Raw genomic sequence first — 24,180 nt, 5'->3', positions numbered from 1 at the left:
TCTCCAGAGATCCACATTCCAGGAGCTCAGCCTGGAGAATGCCACACCACACCACCCCTCCAATGCTCCTGTGCATCCAGCTCCCAAAGTACAATGGCTTTATCCTCCTCCCTGCTCTGACACGCTGATTCTCTGGTGTGTGAGCTCCACAGGGAGATGGGCAAGGAGGACACGGCCACCTTTCCATCAGGCTGGGCCAGGTAAACCCAGCCTGCTGTGCCTCAGAAGGCAGCGCCCGCAGCCTCTGGAACCCGGAGCTATCTGCAGGCTTCCCTGCCCCAGCAAAGAAACAGCAGCCTGCTTCCAACCCCAGGTGGGGAAAAGGAGACCTCCAGTCTACCTGGTAGGAGCAGAAAGGGGCACAAGCTCTGGCTGGAATAAAGGCCTTTTTGAGAGCACTGGACTTTTCCAGCTGCCTGGAAACAGGAAGCGCCCAGGCCAGGAGAACAGAAACCCTCACACACCGGCATAAAGGCACAGTGAGCGTTAACCCTAATTACCTGTGACTGACACGCCAGCGGGGCCCTGACCTTCCAGGCATCGCCTCAGCAAAATAAACAGCTCCCTTCATCCCAAACACAGGCCGTTTCACCCCCGCCCACAATTCAGGGCTCTGACACAAGGGGAGAACGGTGCAGCTGCAGCACACTGGGGGCTGAGCCCAGACCCCACTGCTGCCCCCCACCCCGAGCCAGCAGCTCCCAGTCCCCTCCAGCCCCTTCCCGACGTCCCCTGGAGGAGGAGGAGGAGGAGGATGAGCATCCGCACCAGGGAGAATGAGCACCACTACTGGAGGCTCCTGCCCCTGTCCCCAGCAGTGGCCAATGCCTCTGTGGTGTCCCCAGAGCGTGTCTGTGCCCTCCTGCTCAGTGAGAGCTCCCTGAAAATCCACGCTCAATCTCCCAGGTGTTTGCCTCTGACTGATCCCTTGAGGAGCCCCATGAGAGCAAAGGCTCTGCTGCTCCACGGGCACAGAGATGTCACCCGCTGTCCAGTGCCCCGAGCACCCAGTGGGCACAGGGCAGACCCCAGCCCAGAGCATCCCGGGCAGGCAGGCAGGACAGGGAGCACAGGCTGTGCCAGGCAGGGGGCACAGGATCCTCAGCACCTGCCCAGGCCCTCCCTGTTCTGCTGAGCACCAGCAGCCCCAGCAACTCCTGGGACAGCACTTTCCCTGCCTCACACAGCCTCTGGTCCCAGCACACAGCAGTGCTCCAGCTGGTTCCTGTGCCTCTCCCCGTGGGCCACAGGCAGAGCTTACCTGGAGGGCACAGCTTACCTGGGGGGGGCAGAGCTTACCCGGAGGGCACAGCTTACCTGGGGGGGGCAGAGCTTACCCGGAGGGCACAGCTTACCTGGGGGGGCAGAGCTTACCCAGAGGGGTACAGCTTACCTGGGGGGGGCAGAGCTTACCCAGAGGGGTACAGCTTACCTGGGGGGGGCAGAGCTTACCCAGAGGGGTACAGCTGACCCGGGGGGGAAGCAGAGCTTACCCGGGGGGCAGAGCATCCAGGGCGAGCGCCCGGGCCGGGGTGGCACTGGGGCCCGAGGCCGCCTCCTCCGCCTCTCTGGAGCTGCTGAGGGCAGGAGGGGCAGGGGCAGCGGAGCCCTCGGCCGGGCCGGACGCCGGGGACGGAACGCTGGCCCCTGCCGCCGGCCTGTCCTCATCCGTGTCCACGGCAGCCACGGCGTCCCCGTTCACTGCAAGGGAGAGGGCAGGGCTCAGCTCAGGGAGGGCACGGCTGGCTGACCCTCCCGGAGCAACCCCAGCACGGCACCCTCAGGGCTCCCAGCCTGCAGCAAAGGCAGCACCTGCTTCACCCAGACCCCTCTGGAACCACTGCCACCGCCTCCATCCCGAGACAGGAGCACAATGTGCTTTGCATTTGTGCCCAGGGTCTCTGCTGCCACTGGAAACAGGCTGCAACCCAGGTGGGAACTCAGGGAATGAGAGGGAGCCCCAGAACAGTGGGTACAGCATCTCCCCTGAGGCAGAGTGAAACCCAGGTTCCACAAGCCAACTGCACTGGAAAGAGTTAAATGTTCCTGGATTCCACTGAACCTTTGGAAAAGGGAAAAGACAGAGCAAAGAAAACAATTGAGGAGGAAAATGAAGAGCAAAAAAAATGAAAGGGAATTTGTTAGAGGAATATTTATTAGACACCAAAACCCCAAGACCTGGCAGCCCAGCTGAGAACCTTTGGTACAAGATATCCTGGCTGGAGTGATAAAGCAAAAGCTTTATAAAAACCCACGAACAAGGAACAAAGGAGTGAGGGATGCAGAAGCCCAAACATTTAGAAGCATTGTAGGAAAAAGCAGTATAAACCCTCATGGAAAGGAGACTGAAGAGCTACAGATGCTCTGTAGAAGAGACAGAATGCTCAGGACACTCAGGCAGCTGGAGGGTGGCCAGCACCAGAGGGATCCTGGGACACAGCAGCAGCTGGAGGTGTCCCTAGGCAGCAACTGCAGGTAAGGGAGATTTCCAGGTCAGCAGCAACTTCCACCAGAGTCCTGCAGGACTCAGCTGAGGCAGTCTCTGACTGCCCCTTATCTCCAGCAAGCCTGGGAAAAGGTCATTTCAGAAGCTTCAGTCATGTTGTGAGAAGCTTCAAAGGGAACCTGCAGCAGGACCCAGGTGATCTCAGTCCTGGACAAAGCAGGAAAAGCTGATCCAAAGTTCACCTGGATAAGGAAGGGCTCCAGAGGGAACATAGCAAAGGCTGAACATTGCGGCTGTGGGGAAAACACACCCGGGAATAATCTCCTTTTATTGTTAGCTGAAATTACAGCCCTGAGTGACAAATGTAATGGGGATGTTCTTGCAACAACCTGCTTGAAAAACATGGCAGTGTCACCAAAATGGGCCAAACTGAGGGGGAAGAGGCTGGTTTCTAGAGGCATTCCAGGGTGGCCAGCACTAACCCCAGCCACACAGAACACTGCTCTCTCCATCCCAAGCCTTTGCTGACATGACCCGTGGGAGGCGTGGAGGGTGGTACAACAGCAACAAGGACAGCACAGTCATAAAGCCACCAGGGAGGCTGTGGCTGGGCCAGTAAAAAGTGCTTTATATACACCAAAGCCAAGGAGCCAAGTTGCACTTGGGATCAAAATCCCTGTCCCCAGCCTGAGGGACTGTCCACAGAGCGAGGAGCCTGGGGAGGGCTGGGCTTTGGCAAAAATGGGCTCTGGCAAAATTGAAATTGCATTGCTCCAGGTTTTCCAATGCAAAAAATACCAAACTCCTGGGTTGAACAGCACATTTCCTTCTATCCAAAACAAAGCACTCTGCCTCTTCATCTCCCACAAAAGCAAATGCAGTGCAGAGGAGCAGGAGATGCTCCACAAAAGCCAGAGAAGAAAAGCAGATCAGCCATGTGTGACTTCATAGTCAGGTACTCAGCAGGTCCCAGTCCTGCTCCACAAGGGATTTATGGCTTTGTGGATAAATCCAAGAAATGACAAGAGAAATCTTTCAAAAAATAGCCAGTCTGGAAAGAAGCCCTGTTTGAGAGGTGAGTTTGTGCCTTGTCTGGTGCTTGACAGGCAGCTGCTCCTGCCCCCTTCAGAGCTCAGAACATTTTCACTGAAGACTGATGGCACATTCAGCTGAACCCTGGAAAAAGCCCACTCAGTGGTGACCACTGTCCTCTCCACCGTGACAGCAGTGACACTGCTGTCCCAGTATCCTTTAGAACACCTGGAGCAGGTGACTCCAGAGTGGAGTCACAGAAATCATTCCTGACAGGCAGCACAGACCCTCCCAGTGCACTCAGCGGAGCTGCCTGGCTTACCAGAAGGAAAATCAATAAAAACCCATCAATGCACAGGGACAAAATTCCCAGGCACTACGAGATGCATTACAAATCTCAGCAGAGTCTGATTTTCTCCACAGAGACTAGCCCTGAGCTCTGCCCCCACCTCCCACGAGCGCTGGGTCACCTGTGCCATTGGCCACGCCGTTGGCCACACCGTTGGCCGTGCCGGTGGCCGTGCCGGTGGCCGTGCCGGTGGCCACGCCATTGGCCATGCCGGTGGCCGTGCCGGTGTGCTGTGAGCTCTTGGCCTGCTGCCGGTGCCGGCTCCTGGCACCGGGACTTTGCTCTCCACTCCCCGTGTTCCCCCGGGCTGCTCCGGCCGCGTGTCGGTGTGTCCTGCAAGGGAGGGAGCACAGGAGGTGAGACACGTCCCATGGAAATGCCACTCCTGCCCTTCCACCCTGGGCTTCTGCTGCTTCTGCCCAGCACAGCCACCGGTGTCCCTGGGAAGGGCCAGGATATGGTTCCATGCCTCTGCTGAGGGCAGTGCTCGGAGCTTCATGCTGCCTGCTCAGACCTGCCCACAGTCCTGGCACACACCTGCTGGTGGCAGAGACCCACAGAGGAGTCACCTGGGGGACACCACCTTGCTTTCTTCACAGGGGTCACTCTGTGTGCCAGAGAATGGCCCTGGACACTCACAGTCAGGCACACAGTGGATCCCAGCTCGCTCCGTCCACCCCTGCAGATCCCAGGAGATGCCACAGCAGCCCTGGGTCCTGCACCGTGGTGGGGACCCTCTCCAGTGCCTCGTGCCTGGCTCCAAGCCCAGCACAGAGGCAGGTGAGGAAGGTGCTCCCAGGACAACTGTGGCTCAAAGGAGAGAGCAAGCAGGCAGGAAAGGTGAGAGCTGAAATCACAGCACGAGCTGTGACCAGCTCAGGTGCAGCTGCTCCCTCTCTTGGGGGTCACTGCCACCCTGGAGCTCACCTGCCACCTTTCTCCATGGCCAGGGCAGCCCAACATTCCCTGGCAGAGCACCTGCAGCTGCCCCGAGGAAACTCACTGCCTTGTTCCATCCAGGGGCTCCAAGGCAGCACAAAGGCATTCCTGAAATAGCTGGGTTTCACCTTAAGAATTCATTCCTGCAAGCAGGAGGGGGACAGGGCAGGAGGGGAAATGCTGTCATCCCAAATGTGGGGGGGCCTGAGGAGCAGAGGCAGAGCCCAGGCACCTCCACCCAGGCTGGCAGCCCAGGCAGCAACCACAGAGGGTAGAGACTTCAGGGAAAAGGACATCAGTTCCTCCCAGCCAAAATCTACCTTAAAAGGGCAAAACCCACAAACTGTCCCCAAGTCTCACGGCTGGTGCTGGGAGGGGACAGCAGCTTGGCAGCAACAGGGCACAGATCAGTCATGCCACTCTCAGCAGCTCCAGCAAGCAGAACCCTCCCACTCGCTCCAAAGCTGCTCTCCTTGGGGAGCGGCTCATGGCAGGGCTGGGATCGGGAGGAGACATGGGAAAGCAGGAGATGGTTGTTGAAAATAGATCAGATGAGAGCCACGGGCAGAGCAGGAGCTGCTGTGAGCACTTGAGTGAGCCACAGACCCCTGGGAGGGCAGCCCCAGCCAGGGGCTCCTGGAGGGGGCTCCTCGGACAGTGAAAGCCCAGCTGGCCCCAGACACGGCTCCAGGCTGTGGCCACCAGCACCCAGCAACATGGGGCACCTGTGGGGAGAGGGGAGGCTCCTCTTCCCCCATCAAGGGGCCCTCACTGCCATGGCTCAGAGGGCACACTGGTACCATCCACCTCCCAAAAGCTGGCTGGGACCTCTCCCCATGGCGAGGCCAGAGGCAGCACAGCACCCAGAGCCCTGGCCAGAGGGGAACAGGCAGGTGCCACCAGCCTGTCCCACTGGGAACAACCTCTCTGGCATGGGATGGCTCGGGTCCCTGCCCTCCTCAGCACAGATGAGCTCAGAACTGCCCAGGGAGTTTTTAGAAACCAAAACAGGATGTTTCCAGCCGGCGGCACAGAGTTGCCAGCCTGAATTAGCCAGCCCGCCCAGCCCAGCCCAGCCCTCCTACGAGTGCTCCCATCTGGGCATTGTCTTTTAATAGACACTGGAAACAAACCCAGCACAGCCACAGAGCACGGCGGGATGGGAGCGTGCGCTTAAAATAGGAGCAAGGAAAAAACCAGGCAGAGCACGGATGGGAAGAGCCGGGCTGGGATGGAGAGGGGTGTGTGGATGGCAGCCCCTCTCCCACACCAGGGGCAGGACCCTGCTGTCCCCATCAACCTGGGGACCTTGGCTGGCTGCCCCACTGCCCCTCCTGGGCTGGGGCAGATGATGCCAAAGAGTAAAGTCGCATCAGCCAGGTGCCACCAACCCTTCCTTCTTCCCCTCCTGCCAAGGCCAAGTCCCCTCGCCACGGTGGCCAACAAGGACCCCAGCCAAGAACCCCAGGAAGGGCCAGTTCCTGCAGTTGGGATGGCCAGAAGGTCCCTCAGGAGATGCAGCAGAGGTGACAGCATGTCTCAGTCTCACTCAGCACATCAGAGGCCAGGCTGTGGCCGAGGAGGAGGAGGGCAGAGAGCAGCTGGAGCCGGTGCTGGCTCTGGGAAGCAGAGCACCATCTCTGGGAAACAACTGGGAGAGCCTCAGTGCCATGTGGGCAGCGAGAGCACGGCTCCCGAAACACGGAGCTGAGAAATTCCCCCTGTCCCTGCCAAAGGAGGGGAGGCAGCCACGTCCCCCAGCACCCAAATGAGAGATTCATGGAATAATTTGGGTGCGAAGGGACCCAAAAGCTCATTCTCATTCCAGTTCCTGCATGGGCAGGGACATCTTCCCCTATCCCAGGGTGCTCCAAGCTCCATCCAACCTGGCCTTGGACACTGCCAGGGATGGGGCAGCCACGGTTTCCCTGAGCAGCCTGTGCCAGGGCCTCCACAAACAGGGGTTGTGGCACCCATGGCCCCAGCTCTCAGTCAGAGCTCTCTCTCTCACTGCACAGAGGGCTGTGGAATTTCACACCCAATCACCAAGATTAGCAGCAAATCCCAAGATGACATTTGTTCAGGAGAAGAAAGAGAAGCCCTGACCAAGCAATTTCCCTTGCAGGGACAGTGTGGAAATAGCTGAGGAGCAAAGAATGCCCCTTTTCTTCCCATCCTGCGCCGAGCGACTTTGCCAGCATCCATCACCAAGCCCAAGAAAATAAACACGGCTCTGTGTATAAACACAGCAACCATCAAACAACATTCCCAAGTGCAAGGGACCCACATTCCAGCCCAGAGCATGCAGCTGCTTCCACTGTGGGTACGGAGAGCAGTGCTGTGCCCCACGGAGCAGCACCACATCAAACCGAGCAGGTACATCCAGAGCAACCCCAAATTCAGGTTACTGCAGCACAGACTGAGAACTAGCTCAGAGGTTTCCCCAGCAGGGCAGCCAGGGGATATGGCTGATGGCAGGCACACCTGGCAGGTGTCTGAAGGTGCCCTGCACAAGTCCTGGCCAGAACTGACCACATTCAAGGTGACACCTGAGGCAGAAACTCCTCACAGCTGATGGGAAGGCAGTGAAGAATGGGCAACGAGCAGTGCCCGGGCTCAGCCTCCCAAACCAGAATTTTCTTTGCAGGTTCTCTAGCACCTCCTGAGAGCTGCTAAGTGCCTGCCAAGCCCAGCTCAGTCAGGTCACTGAGCACTTCCCACCCCTGGGGAGGCTGTAACACCTGGACAGAAGGAATCAACAGGAGCAGCCACCACAGAAGGGCACGATCTGTGCTCAAAAAGTGCTCCCAATTTCTACCCCCTCCCTCCTCAGGTGGGATGAACACACAACATGGAAAGACAAGGTCACTTTTTGAGCCAAAAACATCAACTCTGGTGTGTGCCCAGCAGATAAAGGAGCAGAAGGGCTCGAGGTGTGAAGCTTGTAGCTGAGAGTGCTCCTGAGCCTGGGCCACGCAGAACCTCCCACGGACAGGCTGCAGGCGCCCTCTCCACAGCCACATCCTACCCAGAACATCTGTACAGGCTGCTGGGCCACTGCCATGCTCTGGAAATATAAATAGGTGTTAAATTCAACTCCATGTTGACAGTGTGACACGTCTCTCAGTAACCACAGCTCCAAAAGGAGCAGCGCTGAGCCACTCCAGCCCGGCAAGGAGGCAGAGCAGGGCAGGGCACGGAGCCAGCTGCAGGATGGCCTGCTGCCCAAGCACCTCACTTCCCTTGGAAGCAGCTGCTATTTCCCTGCAGCTCTGCTTCTCCAGCTCTCCCTGGACCTTTGTAAGCATCTCCCTGTGGCCATTGCCTGGAGGGGCACTGTGTTTCCCAGCCTGGCCAGAGCTGTGCTCACGTGCTGGGCTCCCCGTGCTCCCCATGTGAAGGGACCCCACTTGGCTGGTTTGCCTCACTGCCCCATCCTAGACAGACCATTTTTTCAGCTGCCAGTGGAGCAACTGGTGGAAACTCTCTGAGCCATCACAGACTTGATACTCCTTGAGACACCAACACTTTAGGAGAGGCTCAGGCTGGTCACAGCCCAGCTGTACAGTCACTCCTCTGCACTCTGTGTCCCCCAGCAAGGCCACCCCTGCTCCCCACCTCCCGTGTGCTGTGTGACAGGGGTGTACTGGGAGACCTGGAGTGGGGTGCACAGCACAAGGACAATCCAGACACAGTCACAGCAACCCCTCAGTAATGGACACACGGCGTGGGACCCTCACCTGGGCCTGCTGCCAAAGCAGTTGGTGCTGGGAGGTTGGTGCCGGCCCTCCGTGGCCACTGCTGTGCTGGGGGGGTCCCGTCCAGGCACCTGGGACCCTGCATTGGGGGAAGAACAAGGGCTGAAGGACTGAGCCACCTGCAGATCTACCCTCCTGCCATCCAGAAAGGAGCCCCAAAAAGCACAACAGCCCTGTCCCTTGCAGGACAGACCCCCAGCACCCAAGGAGTCCCCACCTCACACCATACAGCCCGGCACTGCCCAGCCCCCCAGCACCCCATGGCTCCAAGTGGGACACAGGACCCTGCAGAGCTGGCAGTGCCAGGAGAGCACTGCATCCACAGCTCCCAGATTCCACAGGTTTTGTTTTCCAGCAACAAAGAGAAGGAGCCAAGGGAAAGCAATGCACCAAGCCCTGTTCTGTACAAGCTCTGCTCTCCTGGCAGCCCTGAGAGATCAGCCCATGACCCCAGGGACGCCCTGGCATGGGGAGCTCTCATGAGTGGATCAGCAGCAGGCACTGACACCATTTCCCAGTCCTCACAGCAGTCAGGGAAGGGGCTGAGCCGGCCAGGGAAGGGGCTGAGCCGCTGGAAGGCAGGAGGAGGGCTGGGGAAGGGCCGCTCCTCCCCGGCTCTGGGAGGCTGCTGAGAGCCCGTGGACACTCCCGTTCCGCTCCTGCCACACGCTGACACTGGCGGGAGCCCACGGGGCTGGCCCGGGGTGGGCACGGGCTGGGGCGGGTGCTGGCCTGGGGTGGGCACGGGCTGGGGCGGGTGCTGGCCTGGGGTGGGCACAGGCCGGGGGCGGGTGCTGGCCTGGGGTGGGCACGGGCCAGGGGCGAGTGCTGGCCTGGGGTGGGCACAGGCCGGGGGCGGGTGCTGGCCTGGGGTGGGCACGGGCTGGAGGCGGGTGCTGGCCTGGGGTGGGCACGGGCTGGAGGGGCGTGCTGGCCTGGGGTGGGCACGGGCTGGGGTGGATGCTGGCCCGGGGTGGGCACGGGCTGGGGTGGGTGCTGGCCTGGGGTGGGCACGGGCTGGGGTGGGTGCTGGCCTGGGGTGGGCACGGGCTGGAGGGGCGTGCTGGCCTGGGGTGGGCACGGGCTGGGGTGGGTGCTGGCCTGGGGTGGGCACGGGCTGGAGGGGCGTGCTGGCCCAGAACACCGTCCCGGGTGCCAGTGCTGCACTCGCCCCGCTCCGCTCGCCCGCCGGGCGCTCACCCTCGGTGCCGGCGGTGCCGTCGGGAACGCTGCCCAGAGCAACAGCCGGGCTGTCCAGGAACACCGTCAGCTCGCCGCCAGACACAACGCTGCCTTTGTTCTCCGTCTGCAGGTCCAGGGTCAGCTGCCTGTTCTCCACTGCGGGACACGGAGAAAGAGACCCCCGGTCAGCACCGGGACACCGGCCCCCGCAGCTCCTCTGCCAGACCCCTGTGCCAGCCTGCCCAGCCTGCCCCCATCCCAGGGGACAATGTGCCCACGCCCTCAGGGACACCAGGGCTGGCCCCACAACCACACCCACCCACCAGTGCTGCCAGAGGACCCCGGCCAGTCCCACCACCCGCTCCTGAGAAGATCCTTCTTCACCAGCCCTCAGGATCCCCTCACCCCTTTGCTGCCCCGGGGCCCTGGCTGTGACACCGAGACCCACATCGCTCACAGATGCAGGAGCTGTAGGGCAGATCCCAGCAGGAAAGCCAAGGGATTTCACACCATCACCAGGCTGGAAGAGACCTTCAAGATGATAGAGTCCAGCCCATGCCCAACACATCAACTAAACCAGGGCACCGAGTGCCACATCCAGGCTTGTTTCAAACACATCCAGAGATGGTGACTCCACCACCTCCCTGGGCAGACAATTCCAGAACTTTATCACTCTTTCCATACAAAGTCTTTCCTAATAGCCAGCCTAAATTTCCCTTGGCCCAGCTTAAGACTGTGTCCTCTGGTTGTGTCAGTGCTGCCAGGACAAAGAGACTGACCCCCACCTGACTACAGCCATTTTTCAGGGAGCTGTAGAGAGTGGTAAGGTCATCTCTGAGCCTCCTCTTCTCCAGGCTAAACACCCCCAGCTCCCTCAGTCGCTCCTCACAGGGCTTGTGCTCCCAGCCCCTCACCAGCCTTGTTGCCCTCCTCTGGACGTGCTTGAGTGTCTCAACGTCCTTCCCAAACTGAGGGGCTCCCTCAAGATGACACAAGGAACAGGAGGGGTCCTGCATGATGGCGAGTATCCCTCCATCCACATCCCCGTGCATCACCTCCACTGAACAAAACCAGCACAGAGGGCTGTCCCCAAACAGGAACACTGCAGCAGCACTGGACTGCATCCACAGAAGGTTCTGGAGAGGGTGCCATGGGCTGGGAGGCTCCTGGAGACAGCTGCCAGCTCCACTCCCTCCTGAGAGAGCCAGTCTGGCTTCATCAGCTTGGCTTTGCTGGTCCCTGGGGCAACAGGGGCACAGCACAGCCCTCAGCACCCACCCCATCACAGCAATGCATGCCAGTGCCAGCCAGACTGAAACACTCGTCACAGAAGGCCAGAAAAATTTGGCTGCACCAGCCTGGGACACTAGCCCAGACGCTTCCTGACTCATTTGCTCAAATAATATTTTTATTATACACGGATTGCTCATGACACAATGGCACCATTTTTTAGCGACCTGCTTTGTCCCGGTGTGACGCGGGGACGGGGTGCGGCTCAGGACAGCAGGAGCAGGATGGGAGCACACCCCCATGGAGCCCTTGTCCCACCTCTAGCTGTGAGCTGTCCCACACTGGGACTTGAAACTTCCTTCTCCAAGGCCCCATAAAACACAGTGACACAGGGTGTGCAGTGACACAGGCTGTGCAGTGACACAGGGCCGTGGGACAGCACTGTGGATCTGAGGGAAGTCTCCAGTTTTTAGTGCCAAGTGGGCAGGTGTCTCCTGCACGACAGGGGCACATCGCTCTGTCACTGATCACCATCAGCCAGCAAAGGATTCTGCTGAGCCTGGTCTTCCCCTCTGCCTCACGGAGCTGCACTCCACTTGCCTCCATGGGAAACCGACCTCACAGACAGTTTTAAGAGCCTGAGACAGAAGATGCTACTGAGCACGGCCAAAAACCAGAACAAACCCAGAGCCTGTTTCCCCCCTGGCTCCTCCACGCCGTAGGAACCCGCATGTTCTCCAGGGTGCCTCCATCCCCCTCCACGCGCGCCGTGCTCGGGGCCGCACAAGCCCTCATTGTGCGGGCGCCCGGCGGAGGCGCAAAGACAAGGTGTCTCCAAGAGGAGGATGTGAACATGAACCTCCCAGCCGGCTTCCTTCTCCCCCCCTCCACCCCCTCCAGCTTGTTTAAAGAAAATAAACACTGGCAAACCTTCCACTCCCTGTCCCCGCGCAGCGTGCGGGACGCACAAAGGGACATTGCTGCTGCACCGACGGCGGGTCCCCCGAAGGGCCCGGCACAAAGCTGCCTCTGTCCCGCCGCCTGCCAGAATGTCAGAGGGATTATTATTATTTTGGGAGGGGGTCGGGGGGTGATTTGGTCCTGAATAAGGTCTCAGTTCAGCTACTTCCAGTGCCCTGCACGCAGCATCAGAGCTCCCATTTAGCAGAGGTGAGCTGGAATTCACACCCAGCCCGTTAAGCGGATTTACGGTTCCACGAAACCAGGCTGGGTGTGATAACGGCCCCGGGCTGAGCCCCAGCCCCGGGACCCCCAGGAACCACACGTGTCTGACCCCAGGGAGCTGCCACGCAGGAGGGGCAGCCCCTCTGGAAGACCCCGTGTGAGGTGGCTCCAGCTCCACAGCTGCATCCCAGAAGATTTTCAGACATGGCCAAAATGAGCTTCCCAGTCGCTCAGCTTCCCAAACCTCACGCCAAGCTCTTTGCCCAGTCCCACTGGATGCAAAGGCCAATTCCCATTCCAACAGCTCCACGCGAGTGTCCAGGTTTTGTCTGGGATGAATCAAAGCTCCCTGGTGCCCAGCAGGTGAAGACTGGCTCAGCCTTTGTGCATTCCCACAGAAGGAATGGCTCCATGCCGTGGCTACAGTCCCTCCAGGAACAAGCAAGGGGCAGGTTAAGCCTTCTGCAGACATTCCCAAACCAAGAAGGAACCCAGAGTTTAGGGGAAGGGATAATCTTCAGTGTCCCATGAAAGTCTCCCCAGGGAAGCTTTGCCTTCGCTGTTGATCCAACCTTAACCACCAGCAGCTTAGAGACAACTGTGTCCCACTCCATTTATCTCAGGGATAACCAGGAGGCCCCCAGGTTTCTGTATCTGTCCTCTAAAAGGTGGCATGGGACGGGCACTCTCCAATCCCCCCAGTGACCTACTGGCTGGATGACCAGTTTTGTGGGATTACATCCCTGCCACGGCAGAGCCAGCTCATGGATCCGCTGGGACATGCAGCACAGCCCAGCTCCTCTGCCATCACAGCCACAATGGGGTGGAGCTGCAGTTTTCCAGAGGCTGGGAGCTGCTGCTGGTGTCCTGCAGGATCCCAGGAGGCTACAGTGCCAGCCACTCTGCCTGGGGCACCGCAGCAGGGCCCCTGCAGGATCCCTAAAGCCCTGGCACGCGGTGCCACTCGGCACACAGCGGGACCAGCACAGCCAGTAGGGCCAGGACAGGCTCCCACAGCCCAGGACGGGCTCCCACACAGCCCAGGACGGGCTCCCACAGCCCAGGACGGGCTCCCACACAGCCCAGGACGGGCTCCCACAGCCCAGGACGGGCTCCCACAGCCTAGGACGGGCTCCCACACAGCCCAGGACAGGCTCCCACAGCCCAGGACGGGCTCCCACAGCCCAGGACGGGCTCCCACAGCCTAGGACGGGCTCCCACACAGCCCAGGACGGGCTCCCACAGCCCAGGACGGGCTCCCACAGCCTAGGACGGGCTCCCACACAGCCCAGGACGGGCTCCCACACAGCCCAGGACGGGCTCCCACACAGCCCAGGACGGGCTCCCACAGCCCAGGACGGGCTCCCCCACAGCCCAGGACGGGCTCCCACAGCCCAGGACGGGCTCCCACAGCCCAGGACGGGCTCCCACAGCCCAGGACGTGGGGCTGGCTGGGCCAGGAGCTCCCGGAGCCCGGGAACAAAGAGGTGCCTCTGCAGCAGCAGCAGCTCGGGGGCCGGGGCCGGGGGCGTGCCACGGCAAACGAGCTGTTTTATGGGAGCCCTGGGAGCAGCTGGGCTCCTGGAAGGCTCCAGCCCTGCTGGCGATGGAGCTGCTCCTGACCCACCTCTCCACCTCCCCGGCCAATCCCCGGGAAGGCGGCAGCGGCCGCCTGCCAGCGGAGAGGCCCCGCAGGAAGCGCCGCCGCTGCGAAAGCGCGGCCGGAGCCCGGCCCAGGAGCTCCTGCAGCCCAGAGCCGGCTCCAGAGGCTCTCACAGCCCTCCCGGGAGCTCGGGCCTCACCGCCGAGCTCTTCTGCCATGCTCCAGGCCTCAGAGCGGGGACCTTCCCCCTGCAGTGAGGCATGCGTGGCAGGAGGGCTGACAGCAGCATCCTGGCACGCGCTGCCACGGGTGTCAGCAGCAGTGGGGACACTGTCCTGCCCGCTGAGGAGAGCCACAGCAACACCAACCCGAGGCCACAGCCACACTCACAAATCAGCTTCTTTCATAAAGCCTCACCAAAACGCTACAAACCCAGCTAAGAGGGGCTGCTGTTCACTCTTGGCTGAGCCCCTCTCAGGATGCAAGAGGAGGGCCAGGCCCCACTGCCCTTCACATGAAGTGTCTGACTCAGGATGGCTTGAAATCCCAGATGCCTTCTGCAGGCCCTTGCCTGACCCAGCCCCTTCCTCAGGCTGGCAGGCAGAGGGAACACACTCCCCGATTCCCAGGAGGGCAGGAGCCCCTGAGAAAAGGATCTCCCAGGTTCCCACGGGACCCCAGCAGCCTCTGGCCCTCTCAGACATGCAGCAAAGCCCGAAGGCTGAGCACGAGCCTGCAGAGAAGAGGAGGGGGCAGATGCCAGCCCAGACAAGGAGGGCAGGCAGGAGCAGAGGGGCAGCACCTTCCCAGGCAGGGCAGGGCAGGCTCTGCAGCTTTAAGAGTCCTTCCTCCCTCCCAGCCCACAGTGTCAAGGAAAAATCTGACACGTTTTTTCTGGGGGATGTTAACAGACAAGCTAGAACAGCCAGTCGCCTTTTCCATTCATTTTCCACACAGCCTCCTGGGACGGCTGGGAATGAAAGAGCCAATTGTGCCCCCGTGGCGGCGCAGGTAGGGCAGGAACCGCGGCGGCTCCGGGAGCCCAGCACAGCCCCGGCACAGCCCCGGCACGCCTCGGGGAATAACGGCTGCAGGGGAGGGCGCCCAGGGGCACAGGCCCCACAGCTGTGGGGCTGCCTGGCTGCTACAGCCCAGCAGAGCCAGCCCGAGGCACACGTCCAAGTCCCCGCAGGCCTCGTGAGAAGACAGCGGCAGCAGCAGCACGGCTCCGGCGCGTCCCTCGCTGCCGCAGCACCCGGTGCCACCCAGAGCCACGGCGGGGACGCCGCCGCGGCTGCAGAGCCGGGGCACCGGGGGAAGCAGCTCAGCCCGGCCCCCGGCACCGGGGAGGGTCTGAGGCAGCGCCGGATCCCTCGGGGCGCAGGAGGCCCCTCTCCCCGCTCAAAGCCAGCTCTGTGTCTCACAAGCTTTGCTTGGAGGAGACAGAGCCGCCTTTTCCAGCCCCGCGCCGCCCGGCCCTGAATGGCCGCTTTATGTGGGAGCTGCTGCCACGGGCCGCGTGCTGGCAACCGCAACGGCGGCAAATAGCAGCGGGGTTTGTGCTCCCAGCGGCGCGGCCAGCGGGCTGACGCAGCCACGGCTTCCGGCACGGCACGCCCGGCCCGGGCACACAACGGCACCTTGTTCCTGCTGGGAGCGCAGCCGCCGCTGCCCCGTGGCCTGCTCTGTGCCCTGCTCTGTGCCCCATGCCCTGCTCCGTGCTGTGCCCTGATCTGTGCCCTGTCCTGTGCTGTGCCCCATGCCGTGCCCTGTCCCGGGCAGCCCCAGCCCCATGACCTGCTCCATGCTGTGCCCTGTGCTCTGCCCCATGCCCCGTCCTGTGCCCTGCTCTGTGCCCTGTTCTGTGCTGTGCCCTGTGCCGTGCCCTGCCCCAGGCAGCCCCAGCCCCTTGCCCTGTTCTGTGCCCTGTGCCATGCCCTGCCCCGGGCAGCCCCAGCCCCGTACGTACGTTTGCTGCCGCCCTTGAGCAGGCTGCCCAGGCTGACAGAGGCGGCGCCCAGCAGCTCGTTCCTCAGCGTGTGGCAGATCCACACCTTCAGCTCCAAGTGGCTCTGAGCTGTGACATTGCTGCAGAGAGCAGAGAGGGGCTGTCACCATGGCCTCCTGCCTGCTCCGTGCTCGGGGAGCAGAGGAAGGTGTGCGGGGACACAGGGCACTGGGACACCCTCCTCCCACCGCCCACCCAGCCTGGCTGTCTCTGGCAGTGTCCCCGTACACGGGGCAAAGCTCTGCCACCCGAGTGGCAGCCAGTGGCACGGCAGGGCACACGGGGCCGGCCCCTGACCAGGGGTCACACAGACTCACAGGGTGAGGATCTCGTTCCACAGCAGCTCAGAGACCCCCATCTGCTTCCCCGTCTTCTTGGTCTCACTGGGCAGCCCGTCGCCAGCCACCTCCACATAGCAGTTCATCCGTGCTGAGCGGCTCTGGGCCTTGGGCTTCACGGACACCACTGGGCAGGGACGAGCACAGGTCAGGCCTGCGGGACACGCTGACCCCTGCCCCGTCCCTGCCCTGTCCCCCAGCCCGCCCCTGCCAGCTCGGGTGCCACACTCGCAGCAGAGCACTTGGAGAGGGGCAGCAGGGAGCAATGCTCCTGGTGGCAGCGATGGCTGGCATCAAGCCCTGAGCACGTCCCAGCCTCACCCCTCCGAGGGGACTGTCGCTGTCCCCACGGCCACCTCCCTGCCCCAGGGCAGGGGCAAGCCGGGCCGGGGCAGCGCCAGGGCGGCGGTGTGGCGGAGGGGCAGGGCGGGCTGCGGCTCCCCGGGGCGCGGCTCCGGGCGCCGGGAGCCATCTCGCGGCCACGGCAGCACCGGCACGGCCCCGGGCCCGCGGCCACCACCCCCGGGCCCTGCTCCCCGCGGGCAGAGCGGGACACGTTCCCGGCAGGGGCAATCCCGGAGGGGCAGCAGGACCCACCTTTCACAGACAGCGGGGACTTCTCGCAGGGCGGCCCGGCCCTGGCCCTGCTGGAGCTGGCAGCGGCCATGGCATCACCCCCGGCTGGAAAGGAGAAGGAGACACTCAGCCCCGCTCAGCCCCGCTGCCACGGCACCCAGGCACGGCCCGAGGCTGCTGCAGTGCCCGGAAAAGGGCTGGGCAAGACCCGGGGCACACAGGCTCCTCTCCTGATGAACCCCCCATGCCAAAGGCAGCGCTGTGTCCCTGGGAGAGCAGCCCCTGCATGGCAGTGCCACGGGCTGAGCTGGGCACTGCCACTCCAAACACCTCTCTGGGCACCTGAACCCCTGAGCCACAGCCCAGGGCTGCTGCGGGACAGAGCAGCCACCAAAGCCTTGCCCTGGGGGACACAGACTCAGCACACATGATGGCAGGGACACGGCAGTGCCGGGCAGACACGGCAGTGCCACGGGGACACGGCAGTGCCACGGGGACATGGCTGTGCCAGGACCAGCTGGACAGACAGAGGTCTAGTCACAGCATGAGGACCACAGACCTCAAGGGCAGCCCTGGCTTCATTAATCCCACAGGATCACTGAGGCTGGGAAAGGCCTCCAGCACCATCGTGGGACGCGTGGCCAGGGCGGGTACCCGAAGCAGCGAGCAGAGCGCAGGGATGAGCAGCCAGCTCCTCCTGCCGCTCCCAGGAGCTGCAGAGCACGGGAGCCAAGCTCCCAGCCCAGCCCAGAACCGCCCGGCCAGGCAGTGCCAGCCTCCCCTCCCCAACAGGGAAGCACGAAAACGGGGAAGCAGCTCCAGCCCCTCTCCCTGTGCAGGAGCCTCTTCCCTGCCCTCTCTCTTCATCCTCCTTGAACCGTCCCAAGCTCCATCCCAGGGCAGATCCCTGTGAAATCCCCTCTCCCAGGGTCACAGCAAACCTGCCTGGCAGCCCAGGGCCTGGCTGTGCCCTGTACAGCCCCCAGCTCTGCCTGCAGGTGCCCGCTGGGCACTGCCCGAGCACTGTCCTGGCTCCATCCAGCAGCAGCCAGCGTTCCCGGACACTGCCCAGCCTCCTGGGTCACTCGTCCCAGGGATCCCAGACCCACCCCAGGGATCCCAGACCCATCCCCGCTATCCCGGACCCATCCCAGCCATCCCGGACCCATCCCAGCCATCCCAGACCCATCCCAGCCATCCCAGACCCATCCCCGCTATCCCGGACCCATCCCAGCCATCCCGGACACATCCCCGTCATCCCGGCCCACGGCTCTCCCCGGGCTCCCGAGGATATCGGATCCTGCTGCTGCTCCCGTCCCCAGCTCCCCACTGCGGGGATTCCACCGGGGCCGTACCCAGCCCTGCCCCGCCGGGGCTCCCTGCCTCCCTCCTTGCCCTCCCGGCTCTTCCCCTTCCCCCGACTCCGCACTTCTCCGTCCCTCGCTGTGACAGCGCCGCTCTCGCCAGCACCTCCGGCTCCCGGACATCGCCCGGTGCCCGCTGCCGCTCCCCGGGCACCCCCAGCGCGGCGGGGCCGTGACCGGGCCGGCCCCGGGGCGCTCCCGCCCCCTCCGCCCGGCGGGATCCCCTCGGCCGGGCCGGGGCCGCCCTTCCTCCCGGGCTCCCCGTTCCGCCAGCCCGGCCCGGCCTCGGGACAGCCGCGGGGCCGCGCCCGGGCGGCCGACACCGAACCGGGACCGGGACCGGCCCCGCACAGAGCCGGGCCGGGCGCGGCAGGCACCGCGCACGGGAGGCGGCGGCGAAGGGGCTGCCCGCGGCCCCGCCGGTACCGGGCCGGGACCGGCACAGCTGAGCAGCTCCCGGCGGCCGGAGCGCCCCACCGGGCCGTGTCCGCCCGATGGACGGGAGCGCCCCAGGCTGGGCCGGGAAGCGAAACCGAGCCGAGCCCGTCCCGTCCCCGTTCCGGTTCCCGTCCCCATTCCGATTCCGTCCCGTTCCCGTTCCCTTTTCCGTTCCCGTTCCCGTCCCGGTCCCATCCCGTTCCCATTCCGATTCCGTCCCGTTCCCGTTCCCTTTTCCGTTCCCGTCCCCGGTCCCGGTTCCGGTCCCGGTCCCGTTCCCGTTCCCGTCCCGTTCCGTTCCCGGTCCCGTTCCCGTTCCCGTCCCCGTCCCCGTCCCCGTCCCCGTCCCCGTCCCGTTCCCGTCCCGGTCCCGTTACCGGCAGCCGCTCCTCTCCCGCTGCCCGGCTCCGGCTCCCGCCGTCATGTGACCCCGGCCCGTCACGTGACCGCGCCGGCCGGAAGCGCTCCCGCGGCGCGGCGCCGCTCCCGGCGTGCCCGGCCGAACTACAACTCCCGGCGTGCCCCGTGCCCGGACCACAACTCCCGGCGTGCCCCCCGCGGCGCCGCGACGGCGGCCGGGCCGGGCCACGGGGCGCGCGGACATGGCGCGTGTTCCGCACGTCGTGGCCGACACGGGCGCGTTCCTGAGCGCGGCCCCGCTGCAGGTACCGGGGACAGGGGGACAGCGGGGACACCGCGGGGACACCGCGGGGACACCGCGGGGACGGGGGTGGGGAGGGTGAGGGGCTGCGGGCCGGTGTGACGGCGCTGCCCGCAGGACGTGGCGGACGCGCTGTACACCGTGCCCGAGGTGCTGGCCGAGATCCGCGACCGGCGGGCGCGCCGCCGCCTGGCCGCGCTGCCCTGCGAGCTGCGGGTGCGCCGCCCGCGCCCCGACCTGCTGCGGCTCGGTGAGTGCGGCAGGGCCCGCCCGGCCCCTTCCCCGCCCGGCCCCTTCCCCGCCCGGCCCGGCCCGGCCTGACGGCGCCGCTGCTCCGCCCGCAGTGACCGAGTTCTCCAAGAAGACCGGGGACTACCCGAGCCTCTCGGCCGCCGACCTGCAGGTGCTCGCCCTCACCTGCCAGCTGCAGGCCGAGATCCACGGCCCCGGCAGCATCCGCTGGGAGCCGCAGGATAAGGTAGGATGGGCGCGGGGTCCCGGTTCCAGCGGGGCCCGGGCCCCAGTTCCAGCGGGACACGGAGCCCCGGTTCCAGCGGGGCCCGGGCCCCGGTTCCAGAGCCCCACCGACGGCCCGTGCCGCCCCCAGGTGCGGCTCAGCTCCACCCTGCGGCACCCCGAGGCTCCCCTGCACCTCGCCGGTTTCCACCTGCCCGCCAAGGTAAGGCCCGGCGGGAGGGCGAGCCCGGCCCCGCGGAGCCGCGGCTGAGCTCGCCCGTGTGTGCCCCCAGCACAAACCCGCGGGGAAGGGTCCCCGCCAGCCCGGCCCGGCCCCGGCCCCGGCCGAGAGCGACGAGTTCGGCTCCTTCCTGTACTGGCGGCCGCCCCTGCCCAGCATCGAGGAGGAGCTGCAGGAGCTGCTGGTGAGAACCTTCTGCAGTCTCGCTCTGCCTCTCTGCCGGGTCGTTCCGACCCTCCGGGCCGCCCTGACCATCTCCCCCCGCGGCCCAGGCCATCACCGGCAGCCCCGAGCCCCCCGAGGAGCGCCGGGGCCCTGCAGACGGGACCAGCGCCGGCGAAGAGGAGGAGGAGGAGGAGGAGGAGGAGGAGGATGAGGAGAGCGATGACGAAGGCTGGATAACTCCCAGCAACCTGAAGCAGGCCCAGCTGGACGCGGGGCACTGTGACACTGCTCCCGTCGGTGTCCAGGTGGGCTGTGTCACCACGGACTTTGCCATGCAGGTGGGTGCCGAGCTGCAGGGCTCTGGGACAGCTCCGTGTGTCACGCAGCAGGGTCTCAGTCCCAGAGGCCTTGCAGAGCCTGCAGGGCTCCGAGTGCCCCAGCTGCAGGTCCCAGCTGTGTCCCCGCTCTCGCAGAACGTGCTGCTGCAGATGGGTCTCCACGTGCTGGCCGTGAACGGGATGCTGATCCGCCGGGCCCGCAGCTACATCCTGCGCTGCCACGGCTGCTTCAGGTGCCAGGGCTGGGGCTGAGCCCGGGCTGAGCCTGTGTTCACGGCCCCAGGAGCTCTGAACCCCCCGTGCCCCCCTCGCAGGACCACCTCGGACATGACCAAGGTGTTCTGCCCCCACTGCGGTAACAAGACGCTCAAGAAGGTGGCAGTGAGCGTCAGCGACGACGGGAGTCTCCACATGCACTTCTCCCGCAACCCCAAGGTGCTGAACCCCCGGGGGCTCAGGGTGAGTACCTGGACAGAACCCCAGACTCGCTGAGGTTGGAAAGGACCAGCAAGAGCATCAAATCCAACTTGGGACTAATCCTCCCCTTGTCAGCCAGCCCTGAGCACTCAGTGCCAGGTCCAGTCATTTCCTTGCACGCCTCCCAGGATGGGGACCCCACCTCCTCCCTGGGCACCCCTTCCCACCTTGAACAACTCTTTCTGTGAAGGAATTCTTCCACTGGGATCCCAGGGATGGGAGCCCGGCCTGTGGCTGGCAGGCTGGAAGGAATCAAAGCAAACTGCTAACATCCTCCAGATGTTGCCCTTGGACCCCAGGGCTCTGGGGCTGGGGTCACCTGGGGTCCCCGGAGCCGGGGCTGACCCCGCTCTCCCGCAGTACCCGCTGCCGGCGCCGCAGGGCGGCAAGCACGCCAACAACCCGCACCTGGTGGAGGACCAGCGCTTCCCGCAGCAGCGCCTGTCCCGCAAGGCCCGGCAGAAAACCGACGTCTTCGACCCCGACTACCTGGCCGGGGCCTCCCCCTTCGCCGAGAACGACGTGCACAGCCGGGCCGCGCACCTGCAGCTGCGCGACGCCGCCCTGGGCGCCGGCCGCCGCCGCCTCAACCCCAACGCCGTCACCAAGAAGTTCGTGAGGAGGAGGTGAGGGCGGGACGGGCCCCGGGCACACCTGCCCAGGGCTGGTGCTGGCTCTGCCAGGGCCGCTCCCAGCACCTGGCACGGCTCAGGCCGTCCTGTCCCCGCTGCGCTGGTGCCCAGAGCCGCCGTGACGGGGGTGACGGGTTTGGGGAGGCCCCAGCACGGGGAGGGCGCGGGGGCTTCCCTGGGCACCCCCGGGCAGGGGCTGTGTCACCCAATAAACACCAAACCCCAAAGCACCGTGGCTCAGTCCCATTTCTGCGGCTGCCTGTGCCTTTCTCTGAGCCTCGAGGAAAAAGGAGGCTGGGACGGAGGGAGGGAGGAGTTCTTGGATCGTTTGTCCCACGGGATAATGAGCTACAGAAGGACAAAACCCCAGGGCAGGGGCTTGTGTCCCACCCTTGCACTGGGCGATGCCCATGGCTGAAGGGGGAAACTCTGGGATCTGCTGAAATCTTTCACAGCTGACTGTTGGTCCCGGCTCTTGCTGCAGTTTCTCCTTAGCCCTGCTGAAATTGTTCAAAATAAGGAAATGCCTGACAGCAGCTGTGGCCCCTGGTGCTGGGGAGGTCACAGGTTGGGAACAGCCAAGGGGAGCACAGCTGGGCCTCCCCAGCCCCAGGGCACTTCCAGGCTGCCAAAGCTGCAGATAAAGGGCACTGGGTAAGGCACGCTCACATCCTGCTGAGGATGGGGTCACTGCAGCATCTTGGCTTTGGACTCCTGGCCTCACCTCTCTGGGCAGACTGCCTCTCCCCCAGTCCCCAAAATGACATCCCAGGCTCTGGAAGCTGTTCCTTTGGGAACTGTTCCCTTGGTCACAAGCTGGGGGCTGGGTTGGGCAGCCCCCAGGGGTTACTGGGGTCCCACACCACCGAGTCAGTGTGGTTCCCCAGGACGTTCTCCTGCAGCAGCTGCAGCACCCCAGGCACGGCTCTGGAGATGCCCTTGGAAAAACCATCACAAGACTTTACAGTGTAAAATGAAAACTTTCATCGTTTATTCTCGACTGCAGCTGTTTACAGAAATATAGTTGCGAGTATACAAATGTCCCAATAGAAGCAAAATATTTTTTTTTTTAATATTCAACAAGTTATCACAGGAGAGCTAAAAACATAGATGCAAATAAAATATCCCCTCATAGACAAACTGAAAACACCGGGAATCAGTGCTTGGAAAACCCACCTACGAAAGCCATATACACAGAACTGCACGAAGGAGTATCTGGTGCTACTTTCACATTGCAGGACACAGAAGAGGCAGCTCAGCGGTCGAGGGTGCACCCAGAACTTCTGGCAGGCAGGGAGAGCCCACCTGAGGTGCAGGGACAGAGGTTGGAGCTCTGCTCTGCAGGGGTTGGAGCTTAACTCAGCATCAGCTCAGATGGAAATAATTCAAATTGCCTCCTTTTATCCAGAATAAAGAAGCCTCAGGAATGCTGCAGGCTGCTAAGGATACTGGATGGGGATCCCAGTTCTGCAACACCCAAAGAGCCACTTCCAAACAGGAACTTCCCTCTGGACACGTTTTCCCAACGGGCAGCTCCGTGGCAAAACAAAGCCAAGGCCTTTTCCCTGTCAGGTGAACACAGGAGCCCTCCCTAATCCCAGGCCTGGAGCTGGGATGTGTCACAGAGGGCTGCTGGCTGTGGGAGCCCTGGAACCTGAACAGAGGGGTCAGTCAGCAGGGAATCCCTGGATTCCTTGCCCTGTCCCCACACAGTGAATGTCACCGGGCAATTTAATGAAGTGTAACAGCAAAAAGGACAGCTCTGCAAACTCCAAGAGAACAAAGGAGGACACTGGCTCTCAGTTTGGTGCAGGTGATTTAAGACCTGTACCAGGACAACACTGATCCACTCAGGACAAATTCCAGTGGAACGTGGATTTGGAATTGAGTCATGTTGGACACAAGACACATTATTGATTGTATGACCTGATTTAAAGGCTGGAGCTGTGCCAGGGCAGGTTTAGGTTGGAGATCAGGGAAAGGTTCTTTCCCCAGAGGGTGCTGGCACTGCCCAGGCTCCCCAGGGAATGGGCACAGCCCCGAGGCTGCCAGAGCTCCAGGAGAGTCTGGACAGCGCTGCCAGGGATGCCCAGGGTGGGGCTGTTCAGGGGTCTGTGCAGGGCTGGGGCTGCCCTGGGCGATCCCTGTGGGTCCTTTCCAGCTCAGGATATTCCATGATTCTTAGGGTTTAATTAGGGTTCCATTATTCCTAGGGTTCTGATTCTTAGGGTTTAATTCCTCACACAACCTGCAAGAAAGAAATCAGCACGAGTGGTAGCAAGTTCTTCACGGACAGAATTCAAGGGGAGCTTCACTGGCTAAAAGGAGTTCTCTAGATTTTGACTGTTGCACTAATTAATCAGTTAAAAAATCAGTGTACAGATTCCTGCCCTCATGGGAATAAAGAGAAATGGCAGAGGAGCTTCCCCTCCTGACCTGAATCAGGGACCTTTTGGTACAGGGTAACATCCCAGAGACCCGGCTGGTGTCACAGCCACCAACAATCCCTGGCTGCTGCCAGACTGGGGACGGGAACGGCTCTGGAGTCACTCGGGGGAAGCCCAGGGATGCTCAGGGCTGCAGGAAGCCCATCCTCAGCCTGGGTGTCAGTCCTGCCCTAAAGCACATCTGCAAGCATGAGCTAAAAGATACAAAAATACCAAAGTGGCCACAGCTGCTTGCAAGCCACAGATCCCAGCGAGGTTCCCAAGCAGAGCAAGTTCTGGAGCCACGTCACCAACAGCACCAACGTCCAGGACTGA

At 63.0% G+C, this 24,180-nt stretch overlaps 2 protein-coding genes across 4 annotated transcripts in view; one reads left to right on the top strand and one right to left on the bottom strand.

Moving 5' to 3' along the window:
* Window positions 1-18,938, bottom strand: part of WWP2 (WW domain containing E3 ubiquitin protein ligase 2) — a 33,616-nt gene extending 14,678 nt beyond the window's left edge. For 2 of the 3 annotated variants that reach the window (XM_085590013.1, XM_021526903.1), the window contains exons 1-8: window positions 18,826-18,938; window positions 16,668-16,751; window positions 16,050-16,197; window positions 15,694-15,812; window positions 9,725-9,862; window positions 8,507-8,603; window positions 3,949-4,160; window positions 1,494-1,701 (exon numbers count right to left, since the gene is read on the bottom strand). In XM_085590013.1, coding sequence (XP_085446139.1) covers window positions 1,494-1,701; window positions 3,949-4,160; window positions 8,507-8,603; window positions 9,725-9,862; window positions 15,694-15,812; window positions 16,050-16,197; window positions 16,668-16,737 — 992 coding nt within the window. In that variant the 5' untranslated portion in view covers window positions 16,738-16,751; window positions 18,826-18,938. The remainder of the gene's footprint in view (window positions 1-1,493; window positions 1,702-3,948; window positions 4,161-8,506; window positions 8,604-9,724; window positions 9,863-15,693; window positions 15,813-16,049; window positions 16,198-16,667; window positions 16,752-18,825) is intronic. The other variant, XM_085590014.1, reaches the window with a different exon arrangement.
* Window positions 18,939-19,030: 92 nt separating this feature from the next.
* NOB1 (NIN1 (RPN12) binding protein 1 homolog) lies at window positions 19,031-21,645 on the top strand. The gene is made up of 9 exons (XM_021526972.3): window positions 19,031-19,113; window positions 19,227-19,359; window positions 19,454-19,587; window positions 19,717-19,788; window positions 19,859-19,990; window positions 20,079-20,309; window positions 20,445-20,542; window positions 20,624-20,768; window positions 21,147-21,645. Exons 1-9 carry the CDS (start codon window positions 19,051-19,053, stop codon window positions 21,414-21,416), a joined length of 1,278 nt encoding a protein of 425 aa, XP_021382647.1. The 5' UTR covers window positions 19,031-19,050; the 3' UTR covers window positions 21,417-21,645.
* Window positions 21,646-24,180: the final 2,535 nt, after the last annotated feature.

Source organism: Lonchura striata, chromosome 11, assembly GCF_050655825.1.
Source record: "Lonchura striata isolate lonStrDom1 chromosome 11, ASM5065582v1, whole genome shotgun sequence".
In the NCBI taxonomy this organism is placed as follows: domain Eukaryota; kingdom Metazoa; phylum Chordata; class Aves; order Passeriformes; family Estrildidae; genus Lonchura; species Lonchura striata.
The sequence above is the reverse complement of the archived record's forward strand: the minus strand, read 5'-3'. Positions and strand labels throughout refer to the sequence as shown.